Source organism: Euleptes europaea, chromosome 10 (assembly GCF_029931775.1).
Source record: "Euleptes europaea isolate rEulEur1 chromosome 10, rEulEur1.hap1, whole genome shotgun sequence".
Classification (NCBI taxonomy): Eukaryota; Metazoa; Chordata; class Lepidosauria; order Squamata; family Sphaerodactylidae; genus Euleptes; species Euleptes europaea.
In genome coordinates this window covers 48,348,915-48,364,949 of record NC_079321.1, presented here as the reverse complement: position 1 = coordinate 48,364,949, position 16,035 = coordinate 48,348,915, and the positions used below count along the sequence as shown (strand labels likewise).

Genomic DNA, 16,035 nt, shown 5'->3' with positions numbered 1-16,035 from the left:
TTACCTTCCTGTATTAGAGCAACTTCTAATACTTTATATTCATGGTGGGGGAGAGGAGATAAACATATAAAAACAGGCTGGTGGAAGAAAAGGGACAGTGAAAGAGCTTTTTCTTTCTTTCTTGTAATACCAGAATTTGGGAGCTTCCAATGGAGTTGATGGGCAGTAGATTCAGGGAGGACTAAACAATGAATAACTTGTAGAATTCGCAGCCATGATGTAGTGATGACTGAGTTTCAATGGCTTCATAAGGACTAGGGAACAAGCAGGTCTACTTGGAAGAAAGCCTTGTTTTATTTAATTTGCCCCACTCCCAGAATAGGGATCTTGGGACTGCAGCCTTAGATTCATCCTTGATTATTAACCATGGCAATTATTGATCAAAGAGTACTGAATTCATTGGCAGTGGCTTCTGAGTAAGCATGTTTAGAACTGGAAAGGTAAGAGAACCACACAATACCAAATGCACCTTGTTTTTCCATCCTTACAGTCACATTATTCCCATTTAAAATGGAATGCAGTACAGTAAAATGAATGCATTTTGCATGTCCATACCTTGAATTTGTTACCCACGCTGATGAAACTAAGCTTTCCTGCTTTTTGTTTGGAGTCTTTATTGTTGTTAGTGTTTGATTCAAAGAGCTGACGGATAAATTTATCTTTGGATTCACATATAAGTGACTCAAGAGACATGTGCAGAGCATCGTTGTTTTTTTCTACAAACTGAGTCTGTGGAAGATAATGATGTAGTTATGTATGAGGGATAGCCCATACGTGTCAGTTTATCACATAATGACTGCAGCATCAAGTCATAACTTCCATGTACAAACGAGTAATCACAGATCCAATAAATACAAAAGCTTCATCTCTTCAGTACTTTCAATTAACTCATTCAGTTGTAGGTGAAGAGCATAATTGCACAGAAAATGTACAGAATCTACATCCATGTGCAAAAAAGCCCTGAAAACTGATGGTTAAAAGCCAACCGAGTGGAGCCCCTGCTTGGCATACAGAAGATCCCAAGTTCAATCCTTGGCATCTTCAGTTAAAAAGGATCAGGCAGTAGGTGATATGAAAGACTTCAGCATGAGACCCTGGAAAGCAGCTGCCTGTCTGAGTAGACAGCACTGATGTTGATGGACCAATGGTCTGATTCAGTATAAGGCAGCTTTATGTGATTTTTTAGGGGCTATGGCTCAGTGGTAGCGAATCAGGAATTCTCATGCTCTCAAGTTACCTACTGGCCTAACAGTGCAATACTGATTTCAGAGGGCTTAGAAAGGAGTAACTCTGCATAGGGTACACTGTAAGCTGGCAAGGTTTAACCCACCTTTGGGCATTCTGTATTCAGAATTGCCTGATGATACCATAGCCTAAGTTCTTGGGAGCCAAAACAAGAAAGGATGGTTGCTTTCTAGAAGTATAATATTCAAAGGTTGGCTTGAGTAGACTTCATGGAAAATGAGAGTGAACATAAATTTGAATCTCATTTCTAATGAATTCATTGAAAAGCAATTACGAGTAATGAGAAAGTGTTTTAGACAATGATAAAAAGCTGGGGTTGATATCACGACAAAAAAGTTTGGATTATCTGAGTAATTTTATAGTCATGTCTTAATAATGATCTGTGTGGTCGCCACATCACTAGATAGAGATTACAGGAAAAACCAACACATTGATTCCATAACTACTTAGGTACTGAAGAATTTCACTCCGTTAACATGCGCTTAATCCTGTACTTTACACACATGGCTATTTTAATTGTGAAATGCATTACCAAACCAAATGCAGAATTTTACTTGAAGGACATTAACGTAAGTCATTTCCTAAGAAAATGATGGCTTAGAGAACAGGCTAGCATCCATAAGGAACAGGGTCTGTTCAGTGACGGCACATCATTTCACGAATGCCCTCTTCCTTCCCCCATCCCTTAATCATTATACAACTAGCTCCCTTCCCAACTTCAGACAGCAAATGAAGATGTTCTACAGGCCTTCAAGGAGTACAGCCACATCGTTGCCAAATTTTATGGGCTGCAAAATGTTTTAATTAATATTTTAACACAGTTTTATGCTTATTAGCTGACCTGCCAGCCTGAAATTGGAAAGGTGGGATATGTTTTAAATAAAATTAAAGCTTACAGGCTTCTCAATAGAATGGATTATAAACATCAATAAGCTTGCACATAACATAAAATTCCTAGCCTTTCATGCAACTGAACCTTCTATATCTGCCAAAACATGTTGTACAATGATGTGCTGAATAATCCTTTATTACTAAACTATTTCAAAACCTATACAGAAAGTGACACATTTAAGTACATCAAGTTTGCTTACCGTCTCATAGCATACTGCTCCTGCAAAATGTCTGATAATAAAGCCCTCATCATCCCGGACATTTCTGTGAACAGCTAGTTTAGACTTCCTAGGTACCTGCAATTAGAAAGAAAGAGCTTTGTGCAGGTGCATTCCAAGCATTCATGGGAAATTGAGTTTTCCCATAATTCTTTGGTGAGGAAGTGGCCATTACATACTATGAAAAGTATTATATACTATGAAAAGTATATACTTTTAAAATTCTCCCGGGGGGGCATTTTTTGAGATAGAGTCGTCAAATTCGCAGCGTAGCCTCAACGGACTCTCCTTGCATGAACCCCAAAGTTCGGTAAAGTTTGGGTAAGGGGGGCCAATTTTATGGGGTCCCGAATGGGTCGACCCCCTCCTCCATAGAAAAGCATTATAAATTTTACCATGCTTTTCTATAGAGGAGACCCCCCATAAAATTGGACCTCCTGACCCAATCTTTAACAAACTTCGGGGTTCATACAAGGAGAGTCCCTTGAGACTACCCTGAAAATTTGGGAACTTTATCTCCAAAAATGCCTCCCCCAGAGCTCATTAAAAAATGCCCATAGGGAAAAGCCTGGGGAAAGCCAAACCCGAAAAAAGCTGAATACCTATTTGGCTGATTCGGCAATCGGCTATGGCTTTATTCCCAGTTTTAATATTCGGATTGAACCCAAAAAAAACAAAAAGGCCTTTTCCAGGTTTATTTTCAGTTTGGGTTTATCAATATGCACAGCCCTACATGACAGACACAAGCTCTCTGTGGAGTTTAAGACCAGCAATGCTTTACTTTGGAAAGTCTAGATAGCAGCTCTGCATTATTTTCAATTAATCTTAAATATGTTTAACTAGAAGAGCAAGAATCTGAATACAAGTAATCACTTATTGGACTAGCAAGATTTCCATGACCCACCCAGCACTGAACCCACTCTCACTATCACCATCTTTACAGAGAGGGATGCAAGTCCACACATAGGACCAGACCAACAGACAGCTGTGCAGAAAGACGTGTGTGGGATTTATAGCTTTATATCCATTTGAATATTCTGCTAAGGAAAAAAACTATGAAGAGAGTATTAAATTGCCTAATGTTGTCAACGGTAATCATCTTTCTCCCAAAACAAGAGAGAGAATGCTCAACCACGCTCACTCATTATACAGCTTGTCACAGTAATCAAGAGTATTTGCTGAAAATAATTAGGTTTATCTTCCTTTGAAAGATAAAGGATAACATTCACAAGCACTACCACCAAAAGCACTGCCCAACCTTGATGCTCTCACCACACTACTTCTACAACAAACAGGCCAGTAGAGGTTATCCATGCAGCATGAGAGGTGCCCACATGGGGGTGGAATCCTCGCAGCAATCTGCACAGTTGGCCACTTGTGTAAAAAGACTGACATTTTAATAAACTGTAACAATGAATGTCCAGTGATCATCCAACAACACAAGCCAAATCTGTAATGGATACAACTCAGTGGAAGTACCATGATAATAAAGAACCTTCTTAATTATGGCTTCTTCTGGGCAATAAGGTTCAACCTGACTATCAGCTGGTTAAATTTCAAGATTACATTCAAATATACCCTCACACAAACCTAAAACCAGAGCAACTGAAACACCATGTTCACACCTGAAAACATCCTTAAATATTAACAGAAAAGGAAGTGGCAGAATGGGAGATATGCAGTTCTTCTATTTATAGCAATCCCTAACCTGGGAACCAATTAATATAACTATCAGAAGTAAACCTACTGAGAGTCTGAAGTGATCTTTGTGTTTCTGGTGTACCATTGAGGCAAAGTGCTGATCGCTTGGTTGGGGAAGACGGTTTTCTTCATCCAAGATATCAAGAACACCAATTAATTTTCCTTCAATCAAATCTGGGAAACAGAAGCCAATAAGTGAGTGTAATGACAAAACCATACCAATGAATACAGAACTCTACCAATCCTAAAGGCATCTTTGGCCAGACTGCTGTTGAAGGAGCAATGTTGCTGAATCAAAAATCTGCCCCCAACAGCTAAGATACCTAGAACTTTGAATAGGAAGTTCCTGGTGACTAAAGTACATTATAGTTCTAACACACAATGAGTTTATCAACCACAAGGCTCAAAATACCCTAACATGGTGGTTCTCAAAATTCAGAAACCCGGAGGACCCTCAATTTTGATATACATTTTTCACAGATTCCCAATCTTGCCTTTCCACCTTAACTGGTACCTACTATACACTGGAAATAGATACAGCAAGAAATGTCATTGCTTATTCAATTCAATTCAATACCTTTATTGGCATATAAGAAAATAGTCAGGATGACCTACATTGCTTATTCAAACAAGAGTCAAATGTCTAGCGCACATACCTATACAGTCCTGATTATCTACATAACGCACTTCATTGACGCCTAAACCTTCTTTTTGGTAAAGTTCTTGCTCCTGTAATGGAAACATTGAAATTGTCATGCAGGTGAAAGTACTGCTTCGGTGCACATTTTTTAATGACTCTTACTAGCCTGCTAAACACCAACACATCTCTTCTGGCCTTACTGTATTTACTTCTTCCCAGGCTGATCATGCCATGTAAGGAGTCTCTAGTGGTGCACTGTTCCTCAACCTTAAACTATCTTAGCTTTAGGACGTATAACCGTTTTGAAATAGCTAACCGCAGTCTGTATTTCTCTGGTCTCCAGAGCAAGCCTCTTCCCTCATCTCTTTCAGTCTTCTCCTAGGCAATATGTGACCACTGGGTATCTTCAACAATCATGCCCTTGGTCTCCCGTCTCCCTCCAATCGCTGAAGTTATTAAGGCTGACTCTTTTCAAATGATTCTAGTCCTGAACCCTATCTAGTAGCATCATGCCCCACTTTGGCTCACGCGAACTAGAAGAACAATCTGAAAAGTGAAAATGTTATTAACAACTTTTTCTTCTCTATTCTCAAGTTTTGTAACTGCCATCCTCAGCTGAGCTACATCCTTTCTACGTCAATGGGCTTAGAAGGACATAACTTTGCTTAGGATGGCACTGCAAGACTTGAAAGCATTCAGATTGTGTACACACAATGGTAAATGTTAGTGGGAAATCAATGAGGCATATGAGATTAATTCTGATATAACTCATCCACATGTTTCAAAAGTAAGATTTTTAAATCACGGTGTAAGGACAAGGAATTTTATTGGAGATGCCCACAATTGAGCATGACTTTAGGAACTGGCTTGTAATCATTCTACATGGTAATCTCCAATTATCATTGCCAATGGTAATCCTACATGAGGGCCTCAACTATAAATACAGTAAATGCAGGGGTAGCTGAACAGTCTATTCGGGGGAAAAAAAATCCAAATGCAGTTGAATGTATGAGTACAATCTAGTTTACCTCTTTGAGAATCCTTTCATTAAAGAACTGCTGCAGCTTCTCATTACAGTAGTTAATACAAAACTGTTCAAAGCTGTTGTGTTCAAAATATTCTGTAAAATAAAGTGATGAAAAACGTTCAAGTGGAAGAATTCAGCACACTGAGTGCTCTTGTAACACAATGGCAAATTACGAGATTGAGTTAAAACATCAGGTCTTTCATTCTATAATGTAAGAGTTCTATTAAAAAAGAGAAATTAGACTAAATCATGGTTGAATTTTAAAATATAGAGATGTGCTCTGATCACATAACTGATGCTAACTGCATGTAGACAGTCTTACATATGAACACATGAAGCTGCCTTCTACTGAATCAGACCCTTGGTCCATCAAAGTCAGTATTGTCTACTCAGACCGGCAGGGGCTCTCCAGGGTCTCAGGCAGAGGTCTTTCACAGCACCTACTTGCCTAAGTCCCTTTAACTGGTGATGGGATTGAACCTGGGACTTTCTGCATGCCAAGCAGATGCTCTACTACTGAGCCACAGCCCCTCCCTTTGGTCTTAATCAACCAATTTCCCCCCAAATGAAGAAGACGACTTGGTTTTTACATGCTGATTTTCTCTATCATTCAAGGAGAATCAAACCAGTTTACAATATCCTTCCCTTCCTCTCCTCACAACAGACACCTTGTGAGGTAGGCAGGGCCGAGAGAGTTCGAAGAGAACTGTGACTAGTCCAAGGTCACCCAGCTGGCTTCATGTGAAGGAGAGGGGAAACCAGCCCAGTTTACCAGATTAGAGTCTGCCGCTCATGTGGAGGAGTGGGGAATCAACCACAGTCCTCCAGATTAGAGTCCACCACTCTTAACCGCTACACCAACTACATCTCGGTCTTTATGAGAACAAATACCCTCCCCTTTTTCTTCAGATTTAACATAGCTTCTGTTTTGCTCAAGGCAAGTAACATGCAACGTGAGAGAAAGTGTATCACAATGATAAAAAGTATAAGCTACAGCCCACTAAATTTGGATTTTTAGTTCCTTCAAACTCTAAAATGGAAATTAAAATATAAGTGGAACAAGGCACATTCTAAATCTTTCTTCCAACAGCCACCAGGAACATCTTCCCATGTGCTGCCAAGCATCATCCTGTATTTACCTGAAATAAAGCTCTCCCACAAGAATTAAAAATAAATCTTTTTACACTTATTTATTTTTAAAGAACAAGGCAAAACTAAAGCTCAGGTACTAAGCATTTTTATAAAAATTAAATCCCATTGAACTCAATAGTACTCACCCAAAACATACCAAGGATGAGGCTACGAGACAATACATTCACCAAAGCTATGACAACCATAGGCCATCAAAGTGCTGTACCTGTACTTTTTTGGGTAAAGTTATTTAGCGAATTCCCTTACTCACATCAGACACAACCTTAACTAGGCAATGCTTACTCTGTGCTTGGCATAACAAATAAATAAAAATGATAAGCGTTAATACCTACTTAATGGCAGGATTAGTCAGAATAATTAAAATGCACTTACCAAAGCCTGCAATATCCAGAACACCAATAAAAAAGGATGACGTCTCAAAAGGAAAGCATTGATTTACCCTATTCACCACATGGTCAAAAAGATGACTGTAGACCGTTTTTGCCAAGGCATCACGTGCATTGTTTGCCTGTTCTACTTTTAAGGGCACTCTGCATGGTACAAAAGGGGAAGAAAGTGCACAATCAGAATTAATTTAATGTTAGCGTAACAGAAATGTCATGAATCACCAAACAGCAAAGCAACAGACAGGGCTACTGGCTTCTTCTAAAGTTTACCTATACTTATCAGTAAGATGCCTTTGCACCCAATCAGGAATCGGTGATATGCAAGTGAGGGCTGGTGTAAATCATCGAGACCATGCTCGGCTAGCATATGAGCATCACTACTTGGGTGGTATGTGTGTGGCAGTTCCAATTTCCATGACAGCAGCTTGACACCTGGTAAACCATCAGCAGCTTGATGACTGCTCAAAAGCTCACATACCGTCTTTTCGAGCACCCTGGAACTTTTTGCAGAGGAGAAGCACATACTTTATCGCTATGTACGAACCGCCAGAAGCATGGAAAACAAAGCTTCAGTCACATGGACATAACTATCGCCATTGCCTGATAGTATATTTAAAAAGGCGTTTTTATGCAAGTCTGAGCTGGTAGCCACCTCATTGCTCTCTAACATTAACCCTAGCACTGTTACTGTGTGCATTCTGGCTAATACAGTGCAGCTATTCTTACGCGATGAAAGGTGACTATAAAAATCCGTTAATCATGATCTGTAAAATGTCTGTACAAAAACCCTCTTTTTACATATCTTGACAAAAAGGACCACCTGCACACATTTGCAGAAATATATACATATACAAACAGTTTAAATCAAACCAGGCACGTATATAGGTTGTGTGTGTGTGTGTGTGTGTGTGTGTGTGTGTGTGTGTGTGTGTGTGTGTGTACACACACACACACACACATATACACCCAACTACAGGGCAGACATTCGATGCCACACCAGACTGGGAGGTTGGGGTGTAAGAGCAGCTGGAAACCACTATACACTTTCCAAATGTTTCCTGAAAGGCAAACTACCATAAACAGAAAATCAAACCACTTGAATGCTACATCAAGGATGCTACATCAAGCAAGTAAAGACACTATTCATTAGGGAAGATAACTCCAGCTACATTACATTAGAGAGTAATCAGCCTTAATGTACTGTCTCTTGATTTGTCTTACAGTAATAAGTACTGACAGGAATCTTATAAATAGAGGGAAGATTCCCTAACGCTTCCCTTCTGATACCTTTAAAGCTCCACAATGTAATCCTGGAAGTTCATGTTAGCTTCCAGGCTTTTATATAAGACATTAGGTATCCAATAATTACAGACGAGCACAGTAAAAGTCATAAAAATGCTCTAGTTAGCAGTACACTGCAAATTCCAGACTTCTAACGGGGGGGGGGGGGATATAAAAACAGGCTCCCACACCATCTTTTTGCATTACTTCAGCAATTCCAAATCAGCTAAATGTCTAACACTGAACAGTAAACAGTACTGGATTGAGAAATGGGTGGTTATATGCCATCATATTTTTAAAACCACACCTCTCTTCTGACATGCACAGTTACCTTTTCACTCCTGGTTGCTCACATTAATGCAGAGAGGGAGTAATGAAGTCACAGACATACATACTGTTTCTCCCCCATGTTCTATTAAAGGAATCATTTTATCAAATAGCAATGATCATAATATCCTGGGAGGATTATGGGATGGAATTATAATTACAAATAATTGTGTGACACTCCCACTTGCATTCTTCTAACATAAGGCTTTTAAAGTTTACAGTATGTATTTTAAATTGATTGTTATTTCTGTTGGTAGCTACCCTGAGCCTGAGTATAATCAGGAAAGGGTAGGATAGAAATCTAATAAAATAAAATAAATATCCAGTAGAGAACAGATGCTGAAGGTTCTAACAGCTATATTAAGGGTGTTCCATGTCAGTTACCACAAAACTTCAGAATTCTGGTCAAGTGAAAAAGAGACTATCTCCATCTGGATAGTAGACTTAAACTGACTCTGATAAGTTGGGAACAAAAATGGGTAAAATTGTGTTCATCATATTTTCCTACAATTCCATTCTCTTCAACCTTAACAAGGTCAACTGCCGTATGATATTTCATGTCCCCTCCTTTCCTTGTAAGTTCTTGCACACTGCAGTAACTCATAGTGGCGGAGTCCTATTTACCACAACTTCATTGAACAGAAAACTGAAACAGGCATGTAGGGTGAAGTTTACAAAATTATATTTTCACAGATTTCAAGTATACCCCCCCTGGGTGTTTGCTTCTGCCTGGGGCCTAGTCTAAACAATACACTCACCACAAGGAGTTTTCTGTTTTCACGTGCCACAGTCGTTGATTTGGAAGAGTTACCATGTGCATTTCACGAACTGAGTTGTTAACTTGCCGCCTCAGGAATCAACCTCAAGAATTTCATGGTGATTCCTTCCAGTGGCATACTGCAATGCTTGCATTATGCTCTCAGAGAACAAGGGCAATAATTAAGGGCGGATTTTATTCTTTGCAGCTCAGTACTGCAAGTTGTGTGTTAAGTGCCACCAAGTCAATTCTGACTTATGACGATCGTATGAATTAATGACCTCCAAAACATTCTATCATTAACTGCCTTATTTGTCTTTTTGGTGGTCTACAGTATCCGTGAAACTCTCCTCCAAAACCACATTTCAAATGAATCAACTTTCTTCCTGTCAGCTTTCTTCATTGTCCAACTTTCACACCCACACATAGTAATGGGGAATACTATAGTCTGAATGATCTTGATCTTGGTTGCCAGCAACACATCCTTACACTTCAGAATCTTTTCTATGCTCAGTACTACTCCTGAGGTTTTATTTTTATGATTGATTTTGTGGCATATTCAACTCTTCTAGATCAGTAAGGTACAGTTTTCCTTTGGGTAAAGGCAAACCGCAGGTAGATACCAGGGTGGATATTTAAATCATGATTTAAATCACTAACCAGCAAGACTAGATTTTTCACAATTTAAATCTCTAGTCAGTAAGACTATATTTAAATTGTGCTTTTCTACATAAACAGCTTCTCAAAGTATTGTTTCATTTGGGCCACCAGGCCTTGCATTTCTTTGTTGCAGTGTTTGCAACACATGCCTGCTTTACCTATAGGTAGAGGAATGTTAAAATACTCCCAAACTGGGTCTCTTTTATAACCTGCTACCATTATAGGTTTTCTTCTCTAGAAAGAGAATAATATGATAAACCTCAGGCTATACTCACAAAGATCCCAAGACTTGTTCAGAATTCTGCTCAAAATATTCTTTGAACCTCTTGAAACGTAGCCCTTAAGAGGTAAGTGGTTGATTCTGTGTACATAGATTTGACCCTGGGAGCCAGCTGCTGATCCATATACTAGGAAAAATATCGAACTAGCTGTCCACAAATATGTGGAGCAACAACGATCTTGTGCCTACCACTTTAAATCTAAGCAAGAAATGAAATAAGCGTCTCCGTGTTTGAGTTCACAACCTTTCCTACTGCTTGGCTTATTTAAGTCCATAATGCTACTTTCAGTTGCCAAGGACACACTAACCCTTGCCAATTTCACAAGGCAGTGGCGAATCTGCTAGAGATACTCTAGTCTGGCTTTGAACTCTCACAGGACTAGCTAAGCTTTACAATGCCAGAATGAGATATTGGGGGCAGGGGGGAATCAGGAGTGTATACTGGTGACATTCCTACAAAAATGAGTTAAAGACATCTAAAGCTCAAGAGTTTAAATCAAATGAACAAAAACTAAATTATACAAATAGATTCCAACAGACTTGCACAATTTACCATTACTGTGAAACATCTCTAACTTACTGCATTTAAGTATGCAAGGCATTCCAACTGCATAAATCAACAGAACTGATGAATTCAGTGATCCATTTATAAACTATTGTACCTCATTCCAATTCTGGAAAAACAGTAAATAGAATGCCAAAGCTAAACAGAATGCCAATTGATTTATTGCTGAAAACCTGAATATATTCTTAAGGAGGGGGGAGGGATGGAGAGGCTCCAAGGCTACAATGCTGCCCGTTCTTCAGGATGCAGGGGACTTTTCTACTGCCACTCACTACGTTGGTGCATTTTCTTTTGTTTTGGCGATGGTGCTGGTGGAAAGGGCCACCAAGCCACAGGCACCTTATGGCGACTGCATAAGGTTTTCAAGGCTTTCAAGGCAAGCAACTAACAGAGGTGATTTGCCATTGCCTGTCTCTGTGTAGCGACCCTTGGCTCCCTTGGTGGTCTCTCGTCCAAGTACTAACCAAGGCCAACCCTGCTCAGCTTCTGAGATCTGACGAGGTCAGGCTAGCCTGAGCCATCCTGGTCAGGACTCTTTTTTGGGGGAGGGGGATAATCACCAAGGAGAAATGACCTAATTCTTCAGATGCAAAATGAAGAATTGCATTTGTTACTTGATATCAACACTGTGTTGATAACTAGTCAAAGTGTGAACTTCAGCCATGAAAAATCGGAATGGTGTATTCAAGCAGAACAGTGAACCAGTCCCGGGGGGGGGGGAGTAGAGAAGTTTCTTCTATCAAGCAATCCCTGATAATATTGTTTGATCTGCTAATGGATGAAGCGACAACACAAAATATGTCACCAATTAATGCATTTGAACAGGAGAACAGGCTTAAGTAGCAACCTATCTGCATAACATGTCTAGGAACCTGGAATCCTAATACCTTGAGAACCTGACACAGAAAAGTCACAGCTGCTGCATTAAAAGAATTAACTGAGCACTCACATTCTTTATTTCAGTCTTTAAATGTTCCAAAGGACCTGTGCAAACTGTACACCAAGTCCGAACATTGTGCTTACTCCCAGCTTTTAAACAATTATTGTTATGTGAATATAGATTCAAGCTGTGCCAAGACATGCTGTATTTTCACTTTCTCCAATGTTCGACAGCCTAATCATTAACAAAACAGTCAGACACTTTTTTTCTTCCTCTCAAGCATTATTGCACAGATACGTTCTCTCCTGCACGCAGAAAGAGGGGAGGCAAATAAATCCGTTATTGCGACAGATGTTTTATTGCCAATAGGAAAGTACTATACATCTTGCAGATCCCAGGCAACCCTGTTTTGCTATCCCCCCTCCAATACACAGATGCAAGTTCAGACACCGCAAAATAGCTAAAAGGAAAAGAATTTGTATACGCAGTATTTTATACTTCAGTGGTAGAGAAGACATTATTGCTCCATCCTTAGCCACTTACTTAATAACTGTTCCTTTGGCGCCCCCTGCTGTTGTCAGCATAACTCTAGTGGTTAAACTGACCCGAAGATCATCCTGGTCCAAGCCGAGAAGTTCAGCACAGCATTCTAATGACCGAGTAGATCTGTTCTTCAGTGTACACCCACCTGATGCAAGCAGGAAAACTAGTTAAATTAGATTAAATACACTTTGTAAACAGGTTAAATTAAACAAACAAAAAAGTACCAACTCTATCTAAACTGCTTGTATCTATCTTCTGCTTCCAAACTATTTAGCAAGGCAAAGCGGCAAGGCAGAATCCAATAGGCACACATTTTGAGACAAAAAATATAAAGAGGCACATTTTGGAAAGGCAGATTCTCCATTCATGACACGTATGGAAGTCTTTCTAATTTCAGCTACTATCTAAAGAGACTGAAAGAAGAATAAGCACAGATTTTTTGCCTTACCATCCTCAACAATATTGTACTGAAACTGGTAAAAACTCAGCTGGTGTGTCATCCACAATTTGACACAAGCCCAGAGAAAGGGCCAAATGCACACCAATAGAGTTCATTTTAAATACTATTATTATACAATAGGCATTAATTAAGTATGTATATGATATAATAGATAATAGCTAAAATTAGTACAGCAGTTATAGAATCTTGCAATCAACATTTGATTTTTTAATAATATTTAATGGGTTTTTTTTGTACAGTTAGAGTTTAGTTTGGAAGATGTTGGAACACTGGGGTAATATGCAGAGATATTCATGAACAATTGCTTGGGTACAGACATGTTGTAATTTATGTTTCTTCCCCAAATTTGTGTTTACCTTTCTCTTTTTTCTGTATCCCTAAAAATTAAAAATTAAAAACAAATAAAATAATAAATAAAAAATAAAGCAGAATCTATATATTTGCATCACTTACGCTAAGCTCTTTGGAAATATGTGAATCAACCGGAAGACCCCTCAATTTTCATGCCTTTCAAATACCTACTTCTTCAGAAACACTCTGTAGCACAATCATGTAAAAATTTGGGTGTCCCAGTGTTGGCTACTACTCTGAACCACTTTTTGTTTCTTCATTTAAATACACCAATCTTTTGCTGAACCAGAAACCCTGTCCTACCCACAATGGAACAAGGTAAAAAGATCTAACCAGAGGTGCTCCCAGCTTCTTCAAAATCAATGTTTCCAAGGTGCAGGACACCAGCAACCACTCGGAACAGATCCAGTTTCTCTTCATCATCCAAACCAATCTTCTTCATCGCAGTGCACATTCTGATGAAGTCTCCATGGTCATCTAGCAGAGGATCCTTCAAAGAGCCTGATTTCAGGTACTAAAACAAGAAAGTAAGCCATCTGAAAGTAACTGAAGCTACTGTTTTGCTTGTGAACATACAGCCAAAAGCAAACAAAACAATGCACATTTTAAAACACTGTCCACTCTCCTTAATGTGTCAAGGTTTGTGTTCTGAACTGTGTACTGAGTGTGGGCTCTAACAATGGTAGAGGAGACAAGGAATCTTGACTGTGATGAATGTGAAGTACAAAGGACAGAACCATTAGTTCATATAGTGTCCAATAAAAGAATGTACAGAAGTAGTGTTGATTAGGGCTGTCAAAATAGAGGCAGGTCACTTCTATTAAAAACTTTCCCAAGATTTAAAAAGCATCCTGCTTTTAGTGATGGAGAGTTACAAACACTGCCATAAGTGTTACCCATTCATCGTTGGGACACGAAGCATTGCTCTTACTCCTGAACTGCCTTTGTGGCATCCTGATGTCACCACATCTGATTGGCTACATGAGGTCGTAAGTCTGGCTACACGACCACTGATTGGCTGAGATCACACAGACAAGCAGCTGCTTAAATAACAACTGTGCCAAAGTTGCTGGTACATAAGCATAAGACAATGAAGGTGGTGAGAAAGAGCTTTTCAGGGAAATATTCTGAACAATTTGAATGCAGCATATTTGCAGGAAAATGAATTTCCTTCAATATTTCCGGCACAATTAGAGTGCTTGCAACAATGGATGGAGATTATAAATGATGGACATGCAGGAATACAAATTCCAGCAGAATACAATACAAACTATTTTTTAGCATTGGTTATACAAGAGCATAACCCAGTGCATTTACATTAATTTATTTTTCAGTGCATACAAATTCATTGAGAATGTTTTGTACATGCCTATACAAAATGTATACCGTTTTGGTTTTTGGCTGTTCAAACACCAAACACCAAACACCACACACCGCTACTAATAGAGCAGAACAACCAGCTACTACATGCAGTAAGACAACTGTCCAAACATGCAAAATTAAGAATGCTCTTAAAAGTTTCATTGTAAAACTGAAAATAATTTGCAATCTGATGTATGCTCTGCTTGGTTTCACCCCAAACTATACTGTTCTAATACATCTCAAAATAAAGTGGTAGCATGCATCTGAAAAATTAACTTCACACAGCAATTTAATGAAATTAAAATTTCAAATTATACAAAGTGATCACCTCATCTTCCTGACAAGAAGAGAACAAAAACAATGTAAGTGTTAATTGATTTCACAGCTTATTATTATTCAACATCTTCAAAAGAGGTTCAAAATTGAAAAATGACAGTAGAGGATATCTAACAATACAGGTATGCTGACAGTCCAGCATCACCTGCAGCTGCGGGTGGTGGCAATGTTCTCGAAAATGAATTCCAAGTACCACAGTGAATTCACGAACTACTGTTAGGTTTTGTCTTTCCATATCTGGTTAGAACCAAATATAATTTATATTCTAATATACCTTACGAAGAACTTTGGGTGCTTGGCATGCAGAAGGCCCCAGGTTCAGTCCCCGACTTTTCCAGTTAAAGGGACTAGGCAAGTACGTGATGTGAAAGATCTCTGCCTGAGACCCTAGAGAGCCGTGGCCGGTCTGAGTAGACAATACTGACTTTGATGGACCAAGGGCCTGATTCAGTATAAGGTAGCTTCATGGGTTCATGAGTTCAAGTACCTGGCAATGCAGATGCATTTAACAGCCAGATACTCTCATTTTGCAGTTCAAATATTAATAATTCCTTCACATTTAAATTTAAGGCCCAGTCACATGGCTGTTTTGGCCAATGGCACACACAGTTGTTTGTGGCAACACCGATGTGAGAGGCTGAGCCAATTCTGCTACTATTGATCACGTTGAGTCAGAATCTTCAACTATTAACAAGATACCCATTCTACAGCTTAAGCACTGGAGAAGACACGAGAAAAGCTGAGTTAGGCAGAGTTCAGGTCATAATGTCCACATGCCTTTGGCAGTGTGGTGAAAAGTTGTGAAAGAACCACAGCTGCCACAGATTGAAATAGTCACACGGAAGACAATAAAGGGCTTTAACCCTCGCGCACTTTTTTAAAACAGATTTACAAACGTAGTACGTTATTTACACAGTTGACTGCTAGGATGGCAGTATGATGCTCATATTTAGACATGGGTCTCTAAAGCACT

General features: G+C 39.2%; 1 protein-coding gene across 4 annotated transcripts in view; it reads right to left on the bottom strand.

Annotated features, from left to right (window-relative positions):
• Positions 1-16,035, bottom strand: part of MYO6 (myosin VI) — a 117,920-nt gene that overhangs the window by 39,042 nt on the left and 62,843 nt on the right. For all 4 annotated transcript variants that reach the window (XM_056856387.1, XM_056856383.1, XM_056856385.1 and 1 more), the window contains exons 11-18: positions 13,698-13,878; positions 12,554-12,698; positions 7,247-7,404; positions 5,724-5,815; positions 4,712-4,784; positions 4,102-4,229; positions 2,337-2,432; positions 556-729 (exon numbers count right to left, since the gene is read on the bottom strand). In XM_056856387.1, coding sequence (XP_056712365.1) covers positions 556-729; positions 2,337-2,432; positions 4,102-4,229; positions 4,712-4,784; positions 5,724-5,815; positions 7,247-7,404; positions 12,554-12,698; positions 13,698-13,878 — 1,047 coding nt within the window. The remainder of the gene's footprint in view (positions 1-555; positions 730-2,336; positions 2,433-4,101; positions 4,230-4,711; positions 4,785-5,723; positions 5,816-7,246; positions 7,405-12,553; positions 12,699-13,697; positions 13,879-16,035) is intronic.